Source organism: Tenrec ecaudatus, chromosome 6, assembly GCF_050624435.1.
Source record: "Tenrec ecaudatus isolate mTenEca1 chromosome 6, mTenEca1.hap1, whole genome shotgun sequence".
Lineage (NCBI taxonomy): Eukaryota > Metazoa > Chordata > Mammalia > Afrosoricida > Tenrecidae > Tenrec > Tenrec ecaudatus.
In genome coordinates, this window is record NC_134535.1 from 174,228,348 (window position 1) to 174,246,524 (window position 18,177).

The following is an 18,177-nucleotide window of genomic DNA, read 5'->3' on the forward strand; positions in this document are numbered from 1 at the left end:
AGGTTAAAAAGAACACTCTGGGTTGTGCTGTTATGAATCATACCTAGCAGCAGCACTATTAACATTTTTGAGGGAAGCCATGACAATTGTGCATCAGGTTTGTCAGCTGTCCAACATTTTGTGATTTTAATTGGTTACTTTGTTTTATTTTCCAGTGACAACAGACAAGGTAAGTGAAAACTAGTAGGAAAGTGCTGGCAAGTTTCAGGTAAAAAGAATTATTTTAGTTTTATAAATACATGAAATAAAATAAATGTTTAAATAAAAGCAATTATATAGTGTTTTAATTATCCTGTCCATATTCCTGATTCCTCTTCAAAGTATAAATTTTAAAAAAATTGTCAATGTGATGTGGCCCATATGCATCTTGCCTGTTGCACCAAATGGCCTGCGTTTTAATTTATTTTGACACCTCTGCACTAGAGAATCTTGCCTAACACACGGAGTAATAATTGGTGTTGCATAGTGGGAGATCTCTTACTTTCTTCTTCTTTTGGAGTTCATTGCTTATCCTGAATTTCTTCCGTCTTCATATGAAGTGGGTAATTACTTTTTACATTTCTTTATAGAATAAAGTTGTTATTTGATTAGTATTGTGTTGTAATTAAAGACTGCATTGAGTAACATTTATGTGTATGTGATATTGACTCTTCTTATGCCTGAACATGGGCTATTCTTCCATTTATGTAGGTCTCTATCTTTTTAAAAAAAATTAAATGCTTTTGTTGGGGGCTTTTCCATCTTTTATCACAATTCATACATTCATCCATTGTGTCAAGCACACTTCCACATATACCGCCATCATCATTTTCAAAACATTCTCTTCCCACTGAGCCCCTGATACCAGCTCCCCATTTCTAACCCCCTTCCTTCCTCACCCATCCTCCCTACCAAACCCTTGATAAGTTATAGATCATTGTTTTCATATTTTATATCATCCTCCATCACCCCTCACCCACTTTTCCATTGTTTGTGCCCCTGGGAAGGGCTTGTAGGCAGGGGTCTCCACGTGATTCCTCCAGTTCCAGAGCTCTAGTGTAGTCCCATGTGTCTTGTTAGCAAGCATGTCGCAGTGAGTGAGCGTGTGTCCCGCCTCCAAGGAGCTATTTATCTCCGGGGCACCTCCAAATGAGGCCATCAAGCTGTGATCTGATTAACAGGCTAACCTCCACCCCTCACTCTGAAGTCTTGAATTGACAACACGTTATGTAACTACCACAGATCACCCCTTGTCAATCTGACACTTTCACACTACTCTTTAGCCATATATTATTTCCAAACAAAAAATAATAAAATCTTATCTGTACCTAACAAGATAAAACTAAAATGCATACAGTTCAATATGTGCCACCCTCATTTAAACATAACATTCTATAAGTGAACAAAATGAAAATATTCTATGCCTAACAATTGCAGTTACATAACACCTACACCTCAATCCTATAATCCTATTTATATGTTCCAGGACCTATGAAAGTTTGAAAGCTAACCATGCCATGCCTTTGTCCCCCCAGGTTTGGGTACCCAATTTCTATACTGCCCACTTACATCAGCCCAGTTCTCTGAGAAGACAATTATATTTTTGACGTGAAGAATCTCCAATCCAGGTGGAACCTTGTGAGTTTGCATCCATAAGCAAAGTCAAATCAGAACAGGCCGTCCATAAAGTCAGCAGTAATATGCACCAGTTCACAGGCTGAAAAATCTTCTCTTCATCTGGTTCTGGTCAACTCAATATGGGCTGCCTCAGTTAGCCTCACCAGGCTGCCCATGGGTCGCCTAGCTTTACACCAGGGTCCCATCACAAATTCTCAACAACCTTAGCCCTCTTGGGCTTGGCCTTGAACTTCAGACAAGTCAACCCGCTCTCATCTCCTCTAGTCCCTGTAAACCAGGTCCACAAGTGTCAGTGGCCAGACTCAACCCGTCTCTTTATTGCAGTATTTCTCCCAATTCCATTCAATGAGAAAAAATCCCAGCCCAGTCCAAATCAAGTCCTTAAGTCTGATATTAGCCCATATGTTCTATACCAATCTATAAATTCCTCTTCAGACTCATGAAACACAGGTAATAAGGAATGCAGGAAGATCACAGGCCAGTGGGTGGAAAGTCTTGTGGATCCAGTGGTGGTGTAAGCCTCTCAGAGCTGGCAGGGGTATCAATGTGGTTCCTCTGAGCTACTAGGGTAGCTCCATGTTTCTTGCCAACTACAATGTCTCCCAAGGAGTGAGCCTTGTCAATAGAGAATCTCCAAGGGCGTAAGCCAGTGTCCCACCTCCATCGAGATATTTATGTCCTTAACACCTCCAAATTAGGTCATCAAGCTGTGACCTGATTGACAGGCTACACTCCACTCCCCCCACTCTTAATCCTTTCAAATTGACCATAGATTGTGTAATTACCATACTCGGTTAGGAGCCAAGTGAGTTGGAAAAGCTCATAAAATGATAACATGACATAGAAGTCAACCAGTCATTCATAAACTGTGGAGAAGCAGAGAGATTCTTGGATCTCACTAATTCAAGCCCCAATCCAAAACAATTTAATTCCTGTAACATGGCCCTGCTCATTATTCACCTTCATGAAGAGATCATTGATGATAACGGTGCTACAGCAAAATGTGGAGAAGAAAGCCGATGTTGCTGTTATCAATTGGGATAGTGTCTGGGGTTCTAAAGGCTTGTATTCATTCAAACAAAGCAGTCATTTAAGCGAGGCATCAAATAAGGTCACATGGAAGAAATACACCAAACTGTAAACCAAAGATGACGACGACAGCATCCAAATATAATGCAGAAGAAAGTATCAGAGCTTAAATTGTGAACACCCGAATTAAATAAGGCCATGGAGGACACTGGGAGCCCAAATCCATCTTTAGAATATTGTCAGATTAAGTCTCTGGCAGATGACCTCTAACCACAGACGAGGGACTCAAGGCTGGCTTATTCGTTTTTTGCAAAGAGTTTATTTTGATTTTATAACAATTCATTTCTTACAAACACTATTGTTATAATATTATGAAGGATGAATTAAATAGTTCATTTTGCAAAGTTGTGAGTATAGACACTGTGCACCTGCTGAGGAGCAGCTCTTTCTGGTGAAACTGGGGGTGGGGGGGTACTCTGAAATGAGCCTTTGGTTGAGAGTTGATGTAGCCTGCGTAATCTATGCCTTCTCCCCGCGGATGCGGTGGGCCAGCTGGATGTCCTTGGGCAGGATAGTGACGCGCTTGGCATGGGTAGTGCACAGATTGGTGCCCTCGAAGAGCCCCACCAGGTAGGCCTCACATGCCTCCTGCAGCACGGTAATGGCCAGGCACTGGAAGCGCAGGTCACTCTTGATGCCCTGAGCGACCTCGCGCACCAGGCGCTGGAAAGGCAGCCTGGGGAGCAGCAGCTCGGTGGACTTCTGGTAGCGCCGGATAACACGCATCGCCTCTGTGCCTGGCCGGTACCGCTGTGGCTTCGTCCAGCTGCCCTGGGGCGTGAAACTCTTGCGGGCCGCCTTGGTGGCCAGTAGCTTGCGAGGTGCCTTGCCGCAGCAGGTGCACTTGGGAGCTGTTTGCTTGGTGCGAGTCATGAGTGCTGTCCCAGCTTCCCCACCAAAGAAGTGAGAGTCAGTGACTGTCTGCAGCGCAGTATTTATAGGAACGCTGGCGTTCTGATTGGACAGCCCCCTGCTGACCCACATCAGCCGGCCCACCCAATTGGCTGCCGGGGTAATTCTCTAATTATTACAAAACAATTCCTGCCAAGGTGAGGGCGGAGGTCTAGTCAAGTCTTCTCAATTCATTGTCGTGCGCCCAAGAAAACCCATTATTGAGAAACATACCCAGCCTGGGGGCTTGCCCCTCTCCCACCCTACCTCTTCCACCACCCTCTCAAATGCCTTCTAGCTCCAGTTGCCTACTTTTACCTGCAGACCACTATCCCCCCTCCCCCACCCCCCCCACCCCCCGTCTCCGAATATGGCATTATCCAGACTGCTCTGCTTTCTTGCATGGTCAACAATAGAGCGTGTGGGATTATGTAAGTAATCATAGATACTATGTATGATGACTGAGCCAACGACGTCACCTCTGCCCACACTCACAAATGAAATAGGACAAAGGTGTCCCCATGTGAAGGTTGTGTTTACTCTGGTGCAGTCCTGGGAGTGAGGAGTCCTCTCAGTGTGCTGGATACAGACTCCAACAGCATAGTGCTAGTGGTATCTCACGTGACAGGCAGGAGGCAGAACCCAGAGTTCCACCAGCGCGTGAGCCAGATCTAAGAACCCGCGGTACTGAGCAGGAAGCAGGCCACTGAGAGATTTGCAGGTAAAATGAGTCAATCACATCTGTCTTCTCCACAGGATTGCACTGATTTATCCCGAAGGTAAAAATGAGGGCTGTAATCATGACCTACTTTGAAACTCAGAAAATGCAGGTGCTGCAAACTCTGGTCAAACAGTTGTCACGGTTAACAGCACAGGACAACACAGATCATCGTTGGTAACGTATTTGTGGGTTGGCCTTCGAAGCTATGAAAAGTGACTAGGACATCCAAAAATATCTTAAATTTAAAACCAGTCAAGTTATTTATTAATAATCATGTCCAATGCCAGGTTTGACTCGGAAAAGTGAAAGACTTCTCCAGTGTCTCATTCACTTACATTTCACAAAAGTCTTTACAGCTTGGATGTTATCACCTCCACGGAGTGTAGGAGGAAAGGAAGACCTGAAGCCCCAACCCTGAGGGCATCCATCCCAGGGCCTGCTTGCTTGCTCCCCCAGGCTGCACCCCCAGTGCCCTGTGAAGACACCCCCATTTCAGAAACTAGGCCAAGGGAGGCTACCGGCACTTATTTGGTGTCAAATGCATTTGCCAAAATCTGCACCTGGGTTTTGAAGGAATCGCCCAGGGATACTGTAAAAGCTCTTTAGCTTCATGACTGTCTGGATAAGGCGAGGTTTCTCACGCAGGATTTCACTTTATTTGGCCATCCTGCACTTGGAGGTTTGGCACAATCTGCCCAGAAACTTCACGTAACATACAAGTGTGGCCCCGGATTTTATTTTGGGGGGGAATGTGCATATTAACATGCAGTTACCCAGAAAGATGAAACTACAGAAATAAAAAAACTGTCTATTCTATAGACCATATCAAGATATCAGAGAACAGTTTTAAATATATAATATCTACAGAGGTAGTTTTTTTGTTATCCTTTTAAAGATAAACCTTTTCCAGATGCTGCCCATGTGTTCCTATTGATTTAGTAAATTGGTACATGGGTCACTTTGATGTATTGTTTTACGTGGAGGGAAAAAGCCATCTGAATCTGATTCCTTTTACAAACAGGTTAAGGTCTGCATCAGAGGAAGAACCACTTAGTTACCTGTAGCTCAGACTATAGAAAAATATCATTGATATCTCATGACAGTATAATTTGCTGGAGATCATCCAACAATGATTGCACAGTACATTGACAGAAAGCTTTCAGAGGTTCAGGCTGGACTCAGAGAGGATGTGCAACAAGGGATATCATTGCTGATGGTAGATGGTTCTGACTGAAAGCAAGTACCAGAAATATATTTTTATATATTTCATTGTATATGCAAAGACAATCAACTTTGTGGATCATAATAAACTGTGGATAACTTTGAGAAGAATGGGAATTCCAGAACACTTCATTGTTCTCATGAGTAACTAGTACATTGATCAAGAGGCAGTTGTGGAGACAGGAGTATTGCATGATTTAAAATCAGGAAAGGTATGTGTCAGGTTGTATTCTCTTACCTTACTTTTTCAATCTGTATGCTGAAAAACCACCCAGAGAAGCTGGTTTCTATGAAGAAGAATATGGCATCAGGATTGGAGGAAGGCTTATGAACCTGCCACATACAGATGACACCACCTTACTTGCTGAAAGTGAAGAGAACTTTAAGAGCTTGCTGGTGAAGATGAAGGATTGCAATCTTCAGTATGGATTACAACTCAGTGTAATCAAGACCAAAATCCTCACAACTGGACCAGTAGGTAATTTCATGATGAATGGAGAAAAGGTTGAAGTTGCCAAAAATTTTGTCTTGCTTGAATCCACAACCAATGCTCACGGATCCAGCAGTCAAGAGAACCAATGATGTATTGCATTTAATAATTCTGCCTCCCAAACCTTTTTAGAGTACTGAAAAGCAAGGAGTTTACATTGAGGACTAAGGTATGTCTGACCCAAAGGTAATGGTATTTTCCATTACCTCATGTACACGTTAAAGTTGGGCATTGTATAAGGAAGACCAAAGAAGAATCAATCCTTCTGAATTGTGGTCCTGGAGAAAGCAGCCGAAAGCATCAGGGAATGCTAAAGGGATAAACTGATCTCTCTTGGAGTGAGTGTCGGGGTATCAAAAAAGAGGAAGGCCTGCAAGGAGCTGGATTGCCGGTGTCTGCAACAATGGCCTGCAGCATGGGCATGATTGTAAAGACGGCACAGGGCCGTGCCGTGTTTTGATCTGTTGTTTATAGTTCACTATGGGTCATAACCAACTTGATGGCAGGTAACAACAACAAATGGGGGATGGTTGTGGTTGAGATCATTTGGATGGCAGAGGACTTCCTGGCTGGGAAGTAGGTTGACAGTAAACCAGAGCCACATGCAAGTAGAATGGTCACAAATGTGATGAAGTTTCTGTAACTTAATTGTTTTGGATCAGATCCCATGATGCAGAAAGGTCAGTCCAGAGGCAGGACAGTGGAGAGGTCTGACTAGAGGATCATCTAGGACAGTTAGTAGCAGAGAAATTGATGGCAGGAATTCTGACAGCTGAGCTACCAATGTAGACAGCAGGTAAGGACTGAGGAATCTGCTATCCACTGCCTGTGATCTAGGTCACATAGCAGTAGAAAGGCTGGTAGTGGAGAGACCAAAGGGCAGAGCTGCTATACTGACCTGGAGTTAGACCAGTTAGCAACAGAGAGACCCTAGTGGCAGAGAACTGTCCAAGGTACTGATGAGGACTTGTATCATCAGGGAATATTTATGTTCCAAGGGTTGTCTGCAGGGAAAGCTCCCCTGGTTGGCCAATTTCATCCTCTTTGTGTCTTGTTGCATCTAAATTAATTTTGACCCCAGTATATAACCTGTTTCCACCCCTAATTAACCATGTACCTGTGAGTGTGGGTCTGTAAGATAGTGGATGGAGTTGTCAAACTCAGTCGAGCAGAGTGTGAAGTACCAGGAACTGTTGCATTTAGAAATGGTGAAGGGAAAAAAAAATTAAAACACACACACACACACACACAAAGAAATGGTGAAGGAGTTGGAGAATGGGAGTGGTCTATCTGAACTCCACCCTATAGTAGTCACCTTTATGCTGATGGTGATTCTATTCCATTGTGAATTACCCAAACAATTAAGCTACACCCAAATTTGCTACCTCCCCCCAAGTTATTAAAACCTCCTTAACAAATTTTCTGAGATTTCCTAAATAGATTAGCAATACCTTGATGGTATTAATTTGTGACTCTTTTAAATTCAAAACTTCAAACTTAAAATCCAGTTTTTAAATTATACTAATATTTCATGTGATAGCTAGACATGTGTGACCATTCCTACCAAACTGGACATCAGAGATAATCACCAAGACTTCCTGTTTTGTTTTTTGCTATGACTGTATAATGAGAAATGAAAGTATAGTGAGAGGTTTGTGTATGTATATATATGTATAAAATTATTTATGAATGTATAGTGAGAGATCATTTAACTCAGTGGTTCTTAACCTTCCTAATGCCAAAACCTTTTAATACAGTTCCTCATGTGGTGACCCACAACCATAAAATTATTTTCGTTGTTACTTCATAACTGTAATTTTGCTACTGTTATGAATCCTATTGTAAATATCTGATATGCAGGATGTAATTTCATTGTTACATATTGAACATAATTAAAGCATAGTTATTAATCACAAAAATCATGTAATTACATATTGTGAAATATTTCTAATTACAAATAAATGAAATTTTGTCTTGAAGCATGGTGTAGTGTGGGTAACAGTCTTTCCACCAGGTACTTGTATGTGGGCTTATTTGCATGTGGGTGTAACCATCTGCAGACAAGAGGAGCAGTGTCTTAGTTCTAAAGACCATCGGAAATAGATGTTTTCCAATGGTCTTAGAGGAACCCTGTTCAAGGGTTGTTTGATCCCCCCAAAGGGGTAGCGACCCACAAGTTGAGAACCATAGATTTAACTGATCCCAGACAATGAAATTTCAGCACACTAGTTTACATGATTTGATATTTCCCAGCACAGAAAAATTATATCTGTATATCTACATATGTATTTGAAAGCGAATGAATAACCTCATGAGCCAGTGTGGAGTGATGGATTGCTTTTACATGGCCTGCCTGTCCACTGCTTTGTCTTTCCCACCAAATGAATGGGCAAGGCCATGCAAATTAGGTGTGAGAAACTATAACAAGTTGGTCACACCCACACCGCCTTTTCCTATTGTACGGAAATGATTTAAATATGGCACCCTTCACCAAGTCTAAGGGCAGGACTGGAAAGGAATGTTTCAAGAGCCTGACATGTATTTATGCCTTTGGCGGCCGCCGTACCCACCCCTTTTTCTGTTGTACGGAATTTATTTAAACATGGCGCCCTCCACCAAGTCCAGGAAGGGCGGGACCGGAAATGCGTGTCTCCAATTCCTGACAAGTATTTAGGCCTTTGGCGGCTGCCGTACTTAAACGTAACGTCCCGTGACGCGGGCACCTGCCGCGGAGGGGATTGACTAGGATCTGCGCACCGCTGGAGCTGTGGAACCTTTGGCTAGTGAGTGTAAGTTATCGGGATGTGTGGTGAGGGTGGAGGAAAACAAGTGTGTTTCCACCTTTGAAACGGGACGAGAGACGTGCGGGCGTCAGGACCCCTGGGGGGCCTGGGGGCAGCGTCAGGCGGAGCTGCTGGTGTTAAGCAGGGGCGATCCGTGCTTTCTGGGGACTGACCCAGCCTATCCCGACGGTCAGGCTCTGAGGTCTTTGCGCATCTCCCTGAATGATAGAATTCGCTGGCTAAGTAACCGTTTATAATTGTATTAGAACTCATGTTCTGAGCACTCGTCTGCAAAAGGCTGGTGGCCTAGTGGTTACAGATTGGGCTGCTAACTGCAAGGTCAGCGGTGCAGAATCACAAGTCCCACCTGGCGAGGAAGACCGGGTTTCTAATCTGGTGAAGAGATACAGTCACAAGGGCCAGTTCCACCTTCTCCCAAAGGGTCGCTATAGTCGGAACCCACTCGATAGCAGTGAGTTGTGTTTTAGGTTTTGTTTGCTGATGATAGTGACAACTCTTGTCTATTTGCTGCGTTCCCATTTTGATTCAGCCGCCATTGAATTCTTTCTGATTTTTAACCAAGGATGTAGATCATCTTCCCCTCCGGGAGAATGCCTTAGAAAGTAGATTATCTGTGCTCCTCTCCACGGGCCTGCCTAGGTGTATCCTTGATAGAGGTCACCTTACTGAGGACAGAACAGGGGCCATTGTCATGAGTCTGGCCTTGACTGGCTTTGTGTGAAGGCCCTGGACCAATCTTGTAAGCCCTTCTATCGAATAATGTGCATGTCCTAATCATGGTTCCATTCCTGCTGCTGCAGTCCCACCTGTATCTGTGATGTACTGATCTTCCACCAATCGTGATCTGTGACATACTCTTTGTTCTATGCTCTATTTATCCGGGGCCCTGACAGTGAATCCAAAGTTGTTATTTGACCTCGTCCTAATGGCCTCCCTTAAATATATGATGTGTGTGTGTCTTTTGTTGTCTCTTAAAGTTTAATAAATGTTCTCGAATTATATTTGACATAGGGATCACTTTTGTACCATAGCAGATTTTGGGATCATAAATGACTCAAGATACAGTTTTTTTGGGACAGGATCTTGACAGCCATACCTACAGGTAAAGTCAGGCCCTGGAGCCCCTTGACTTCTGTCCTGAATGGGCAAATGTTACAAAGGTCTTTTAGCTCTTGGGATAAATGTCACTCTGCCCTTTAGCCTCACACGAAACAAACTCAGCTCTGTGTAGGTTGGCAAATCTGGTTCCCCAGGTAAGTACTCAGATGTACATCACTTCATCTCACCTCCTGCCCAAAGGCACTCGGCTCTCCTGCAGCCTGGGAATTCCACTGCTCTGTCTCAATCTCTTGGTTCTGCTGCCACCATGTCTCTGTTGCTGCTTCTCACCATCACTTCCTCTCTGTGTCACAGGTCTCTGTCTTCTACATTGAAGAGTTTCAATGCAAGAATCTGGGATCCAAAGGCCCTTACGTCTCACTCTTTTTTTTTATGGTAGTGAGATCCCAATTCCTATCTTTGAAATGGCTCAATTAAACCTAACCTGATGTCCAAAGTGAGTAAACCCCAAGTTAGGTTTTCAGGCAGCTTATTTGCATAGCCCCACGCCACAAGGGTACCAATCTTTAGTTGGGCAAGCTGCCTAATCTTCTTAAATGAAAAAACCCAGACTCACTGCCATCAAGTTAACACTGACTCATAGCAAGCCTATATGACAGGGTAGAACTGCCCCTGTGGGTTTCCAAGACTAACTCGTTAGCGAAATAGAAAGCCATGTCACTCTTGGGAGGAGGAAGCCCCATCTTTCTTTCCAGGAGAAATTGGTGGTTTCCAACTGCTGACCTTGCAGTTAGCAGCCCAACAGTCACCACTGTGCTACCAGAGTCCTTTGCCTCAGTCACATTGGCAGATGACACACCCACCTAAATGTTTAGAAGGAGTCAAGGGGCCATAGCTGGTAAAGTATACTTGTGTAGACCAACGAGCTGACCTCATTGGGTTACTGCAAGTCATGTTACTTTAAAAACATTATTTGTCTTTGGGTCAAAAGTACACTCACTATGGGGGGATGTATCCTTCTTCCTTCATTCCAAAATGTATATAGAAATTTCAAACTAATAGATGATATATGTGTTTATATGGAGCCCTGGTTGGACTGCTAATCTCAAAATCAGAGGTCCACACCCATTCATTAGCTGCCTGTCATCACTTTAAAGTCTCAGAAACTCTAAACCAGTTGTATTGCGTCCTATCCAGTGCTTACATGCCTAACTCTACCTGATGGTGAGTTGTAAACTGTTTCTAAAGTAATTGTACTATTTATAGTTCTTCTAGCAAAATAATCTTCAGTTTATAGTAGTTCTTTATTTAGCCCATTTAAAATGTTTCCATATGCTTTAGTTAAACCTGATCATCTTAAAGGTTCACTGGTTTGTCATTCTCCTTGAATGTTACACAGTAAGGAATTGTTAGTTCTGTATGTTGTGAGGTAGGGATCCAGACTTTTGTTTCTACTTTTGACATTGTTGTTCAATCTCTAGTGATTGTAAAGTCATCTTTTGTCTGAAAATGAAGAGTTTTAGATTTTTTTTATTGCTCATGTAATAAACATATTTTCTGTCACTCTGTAGAGGTACCATTAGGGACTTATTGTTAAGAAGAGCAACAGTACAGTAACAGCATCTGGACCTACAGGTAAAGTGTTGCTCACATTGTATTCTCCCATCAGCCTGCAGGTTTTGCTTCACCAGCAGCTTAGAGGAAGGAGGAAGAAGTGCCAGGTTTCGTTATTATTTCTGGGATGTCTTCATGAGAGATTGAAATTTGTGAATATCATCAGAGCTGATCCAGATAAGACAAACATAGAACATCCCAGTTGCTGGCAGTGTCCTGAGGACCAAAGAAATGACCAAGGCGCAGGTGATTTTGATGTGTTTTTTTTCAAAAATGCAAAACATATTTATTCATAATGCATTAAGAATTCTTTATATGTACAATGTATGTTTATGTACCTTGTGTAACCGCATGAGTCCATATTGCACAACACAACACAACACAACACAATTAACTATGTGCATTTTTGTCATTGCCTGAGTTTACTCTGATGACTTGCACTGAATGCAATGCGCCAGATATGCATAGTGCAGACAGTAGCTGCTGACAGCCAGCCTCAAGCACATTCCAAATGAGCATCAGTCATGGTGGAACCGTACTTGGACTTATGATCTTTATGTGGGAAAAGGGTGACCCCCATAGCTAAGTAGAGCCGAATAACGCAGTCAAGGAGGTAGCACATTTTCTCATGTTTGGATACTTTCCCTCTGCGAGTAAGTTCCAGAACTGTTCATGTGCTCAGGACGTCAGCTGAATTTTGGCTTGTAATGTTAAACTCTCCCATTCTGTATGAAAGTGATAAGTTTTTGTATTCTTACTTGGTCCAGCTCCCCCACTCATTTTAATACCCTTTTTACGTTTAAGAGGGAAAAAAAAGGTCTAACATTGACAATAACTTACCTCCTCAGTTTTGCTATGCTTAGCGTGGTTGTTTGCGCATGTGTTTGACACCTAAGATTGCATCTGATTGGCTACGCTGTATAGCAATTAAATGATGGGATTGATAGGCTTACATCTATTTTTTTTCTTTTTATAAATAATTTTATTGGGGTTCATACAGCTGTTATCACAATCCACACATACATTAATTGTGTAAAGCACACTTATACATTCATTGCCCTCATCCTTAAAACTCGCTTTCCGCTTGGGTTCCTGGAATCAGCTCCTCATTTTCCTTTTTCCTCTCCCTCTGCCTCCCCACTCCCTCCTCCCTCATGAACCCTTGATAATTTATAAATTATTATTTTATCTTCTCTTACACTACCCGGCGTCTCCCTTCACCCACTTTTCTGTTGCCCATCCCCCAGGGAGGAGGTTATATGTAGATCCTTGTGATCGTTTCCCCCTTCCTATTCCCTCTTCCCTCCCGGTATGGCCACTCTCACCGCTGGTCCTGAGGGGTTCATCTGTCCTGGATTCCCTGTGTTTCTAATTCCCATCTGTGCCGCTGCACATCCTCTGGTCTCACCAGGTTTGCAAGGTAGAATTGGGATCATGATAGTTGGGGGGAGGAAGCATTTAAGAACTAGAGGAAGTTTGTGAGTTTCATTATTGCTACACTGAACCCTGAGTGACTCGTCTCCTCCCCACTACCCCTCTGCAACGGATGTCCAGTTGTCTACAGTTGAGCATTGGGTCCCCATCACATGCTCCCCTGGTTCACGATGATATGATTCTCCCCCCCCCACCCGCCTTTGGTGCTTGAAACCTAGTCCCCTCAGCCCTTCATGATCGCACTTGTTGGTGTGCTGCTTCCATGTGGGCTTTGTTGCTTCTGGGCTAGATGGCTGTTTGTTTACTTTCAAGCCTTTAAGACTGCAGACGCTATATCTCTCGATAGCCGGGCACCATCAATCAGCCTTCTTCACCACACTTACTTATGCACATATTCATCTTTAGCGTTTGTGGGGAAGGTGATCACACAATGATGATTTGGGTTTTTGGTGTCTGCTACCTGATCCCTTCAACATCTCATGGTCGCACAGGCTTGTGTGCTGCTTCTCTGTGGGCTTTGTTGCTTCCGAGCTAGATGGCCGCTTGTTTGCCTTCAAGCCTTTAAGACCCCAGACGCTATATCTTTTGATAGCCGGGCACCATCAGCTTTCTTCACCACGTGTTCACACGTTTGTCTTCAGCGATCATGTCGGGAAGGTCAGTATCATGGAATGACCGTTTAGCTGAGCAAGGTGCTCTATTATTAAGGGAGTGCATGCGAGGAGGCCCATTGTCCACCCACTACCCTACTACTGAACTTATAAATATATGCACATAGGTCTATTTTCCCCCTAATCATAAATATATTTACATGTGTACCTGTCTGTATTTAGGCTTCTATGTATGCTCTTTACCTCCTACTCCTTTCCTCTATTTCCTTACACTTTCCTCCTGTCCCACTACCATGTTCAGCCTTCATTCTCGTTTCACTAATTCCTCTCAGTTACCTTGCCCTTGGTCACTCCCTACCAATCCTCCCACCCCTCCCTGCCACTGGTTTTGAACCACTTGTTGTTCCATTGTCCCTGGGTTAGCCAACACCTCCTCCCTTCCCCTACCTCCCACACTCTCATGTCCCACCGGGACCATTGGTCCCGTTATTTTCTTCTCTCATTGTTTGTCCAGCCTACCTTATCTAGGTGGTCATGCAGAGATAGTAATATGTGCATAAAATTGCGGATGTCTTTGACAGCACCAAACAAAGTGGCACATAGGAACATGGTGATGATGGCAGCAACACCGACAAGCTAACAAACAAAGAAGCCACTGACATACAAAATTTAAAAGAAGAGAAAAAAAGACAGCAAAAAAGCCTGTTAATAGTTCGAGGCCTGTTTGCTGACCTTTAGGAGTGTTTTCCGGGCAAGTCTGATGGGGTGCCACATCCTGGCCCCAATGTCCATCCTTTATAGTCCCTCGGGACCTCCTTGCTCTCCTTCCCCCGCTGCTCCATTGCACACCCCGGTGTTTTGCCTCAGTGTAGTGAGGTCAACTCAGTCACACATCCCACACTGTGTCTCCTGTGCTGTCCTGTGTAGGGCGGTGGGTCACTGCAGGATGTCGCATCTCAGTGGGGCCAGCTATATGGTCCTCTCTGTATTTTGGGCCCTCCGAGCCGGGCTATTGTCCTCTGAGCTTGGTGGGCCCAGGTCTCTTTCTTCCTCTTCCTTCCTTTGCTTCAACTTCTGGGTATGGTAGGTCAGTTCCTTTCACACACCAGACGATCTTTTTTCATTTTCTGTGACACTCCCTTCCATGGTGGGGGTCGGTCTTATTTCTGGTTAGGGCTGGTGTATGGTCCAGGCTCTTTGTGGATTCCTCCGCGCATTACGTTGCCCTCCTGGTTTGGCGTGTCATGGTGGGGTCTGTATGCACATTCCAGTTCTGTGGGTACACAACCAATACTCTCCCCCTAGGTGGGTTAGTGCCCTGTTTCCCCCATGCCATCAACTCAGTTTCTCCCCAACCCGCTTCTCCCTCCACCTGCCCCCCTTCTCCTTCTTTATATTGGACTCTCATGTCCCTCCCTAGGTGTGGTCTGCCCTCCCCCCAACTATCTATGCTTCCACCCGTTTATTGCGAGATAGGTGTTTATTCTATTCCTGGCATGCTGATTGTACTTACCTCGGGACTCATGTTATACATGCCCTTTTGAGTTTGGCTTACCTCGCTTAACATGATTCCTTCCAGCTCTTCCCATGAAGCAATGTGTTTCATACGATTGTCTGTGCTTTTCAGTGCTGCATAGTACTCCATTGTGTGTATGTGCCAGAGTTTACTAATCCATTCATCTATTGATGGAATCTTAGGCTGTTTCCAAGTCTTTGCGATTGTGAATTGTGCCGCAATAAACATTGGAGCGCATATGACTTGGTCGTGTTTTATTTGTTGCTTCCACTGGGTATATGCCCCGTAGAGGGATGGCTGGGTCATAAGGTACATCAATTTCCATTTTCTTTAAGTGTCTCCAGATTGCTTTCCACAGTGGCTGTACAAGTCTACATGACCACCAGCAGTGGAGGAGGGTTCCTACTTCACCACAGCCCCTCCAACACTTGTTGCTCTCTGATTTGGGCTAGCTTCAGAGGTGTTAGATGGTATCTCATGGTTGTTTTGATATGCATTTCTCTTATGGCTAGGGACTTCGAACACTTTCTCATATGCTTATTGGCCCTGTGGGTCTCCTCTCTAGTGAAAGTTCTTTTCAGTTCTTTTGCCCACTTCCTTAAGGGGTTAACTGTTTTCCTCTTTTTGCAGATCATGATGGTGTTGTAGATTTTAGTGATGAGGACTTTGTCCGATGTGTCATTACTAGAAATCCTCTCCCAGTCTGTGGGTTGTCTTGTCACCCTCTTGGTGATGTTTTTTGAGGTGCACAGGTGCTTTATTCTTATTAGATCCCATTTTTCGATTTCCAGTTCACCTGTGTGTGTACCCTTCCCTATTGCAGTGAGCCTATGAGTTCCCTGGGCCATTGCTCTGATGTTAGTCCCAATTCCCTCCTTGATGGTCCTGATGGTTTGGGGTTTAACTTCTAGGTCTGTGATCCACCTGGAGTTTATTCTTGTGCATGGGGTGAGGTAAATGCCTTGTTTCATTTTTCTACATGTGGATATCCATTGTTTCCATCACCACTTGTTAAAAAGGGAATCTGCTTGTTGAAGATAATTTGTCTATATTTGATGGTTTTATTCTTGGGCTTTCTATTCTTTTCCACTGGTTTAAGTGTCTGTCGCTGTGCCAGTACCATGCTGTTTTGACCACTGTAGCTTTGTAATGGGTATTAAAACCGGGTAAGGTGAGTCCTCCAACTGTCCTTCTTCTTGAGGAGTTCTCTGCTAATTCTGGGTTTCTTCCTTTTCCATATGAAACTGGTGATCAGTTTTTCCAGTTCTTTGAAGAAGGTTGATATTATTTCAATTGTTATAATATTGAACTTGTAAATTGCTTTGGGTAAGATTGTCATATTTATTATGTTAAACCTTCCAATTAACGAGCAGGGGATGTTCTTCCATTTGTGGGGGTCACTTTTGGTTTCCTGTAGTGTAGGGTCTTATAGTTTTCCTCGTGTAGGTCTTTAGTGTTATATGTTAAATATATTCCTAGGTATTTCAGTTTGTTCTTAGCTACTATGAAGGGTACTTCCTTCTTAATCACCTCTTCCATGGTCCTGTCCAAGGTGTATTGAAAATCTATGGACTTTTGTTTATTGGTCTTGTATCCTGCCACTCTTCCATATTCCTCTAGCGCTGTAAGTACTCCCGCTGTGGAACGTTTGCGGTTTTCAATGTACAGGATCATAGCGTCTGCAAATAGCAATAGTTTCACCTTGTCCTCTCCCATTTAATCGCTTTGATGTCTTTCTGCTGTCCTATGTTGTTATCTAGAACCTCCAGAACGATATTGAATAGAAGTGGGCACAGGGGACATCCTTGTCTTGTACCCTTTTTCAGTGGGATTGTTTTAGTCTTTTCTCCATTGACTGATGTTGGCCGTTGGCCTTTCATAGATAGCTTGTATCAGCTTGAGGAACTTGCCTTCCAATCCTATCTTCATGAGTGTCTTAATTAGGAATGGGTGTTGGATGTTGTCAGATGTTTTTTCTGCATCTATGGATATTGTCATATGGTTTTTATCCTTTTTCTTCTCAATGTGGTATATAATATTGATGGATTTTCAGATGTTGAACCATCCCTGCATCCCTGGGATGAACCCTACCTGGTTATTGTGGATGATATGTTTTATATACATTTGTATTCTATTGGCCAATATTTTGTTAAGGATTTTCGCATCTATGTTCATTAGAGAAATTGGTCTGTAATTCTCTATAGCTGTGAGGTCTTTGCCCTGTTTGGGTATCAAAGTAATGCTGGCTTTGTAGAATGAGTTTGGGAGTTTGCCATCCTCTTCTATGTTATGGAATATTTTGTGGAGGATCGGTGTTAACTCTTCCCTGAATGCTTGGTAGAATTCTGCTGTGAAGCCATCTGGTCCTGGGACTTTTTTTTTATTGGTAGGTTCTTGATGACCCTCTCTATTTCTTATTTTGCTGTGAGTTTGTTGAAGTTCCTGATCTCTGAGATAATCTAGGGAGGGACTCTTTTTCCAAATATTTATCAATGTCTTCCATGTTTCTGAATTTATTACAGTACAGACCTTCATAGTACGTTGTGATTATCCTTTTAATCTCTTTGAGGTCTGTTGATATTGTCCCTGTTTAATCTTTCATCCTGGCTATTGATGTTTGCTTCTTTCTATTCTTGGTAAGCTTTGACAACGGTGTGTCAATTTTGTTAATCCTTTCATAGAACCAGCTTTTAGCTGCATTTATCTTTTGCATTGTTCTCTTGACTTCCCACTGGTGTAGCTGTTCCCTGATTTTTATTATTTCTTTTCTCTTGCTATTGGAGGGGTTGTTCTGCTGACTCCGTTCTAGTTGTTGGAGGTTTTGTGTTAACGTATCTGTCATAAGCCGCTCTTCTTTTTTCCTATATGCATTTAATGATATAAAGCTACCTCTGATAACTGCCTTCTCAGTGTCCCATAAGTTTTGATACGTTGTATTCTCATTCTCATTAGTTTCTAGAAACTCTAATCTGGGCCTGTACCCATTCATGTCGCAGGAGATAGTTATTCATACTCAGATTGGTTGCCCTTGCTTTTCTGGAACTCCTATTATTAATCTCCAGCTTTATGGCATGGTGATATGAAAAAGATGTCTGGATAATATCTATGTG

General features: G+C 43.2%; 2 protein-coding genes across 2 annotated transcripts in view; one reads left to right on the forward strand and one right to left on the reverse strand.

Moving 5' to 3' along the window:
• Positions 1-3,165: 3,165 nt before the first annotated feature.
• On the reverse strand, positions 3,166-3,579 carry LOC142450528 (histone H3.1-like). Its single transcript, XM_075552568.1, has one exon. The coding sequence runs from the start codon at positions 3,577-3,579 to the stop codon at positions 3,166-3,168; it is 414 nt and encodes a 137-aa protein (XP_075408683.1).
• Positions 3,580-8,733: 5,154 nt separating this feature from the next.
• Positions 8,734-18,177, forward strand: part of LOC142450529 (uncharacterized) — a 32,902-nt gene continuing 23,458 nt past the window's right edge. The window contains exons 1-2 of the mRNA XM_075552569.1: positions 8,734-8,818; positions 11,562-11,752. Coding sequence (XP_075408684.1) covers positions 11,738-11,752 — 15 coding nt within the window. The 5' untranslated portion in view covers positions 8,734-8,818; positions 11,562-11,737. The remainder of the gene's footprint in view (positions 8,819-11,561; positions 11,753-18,177) is intronic.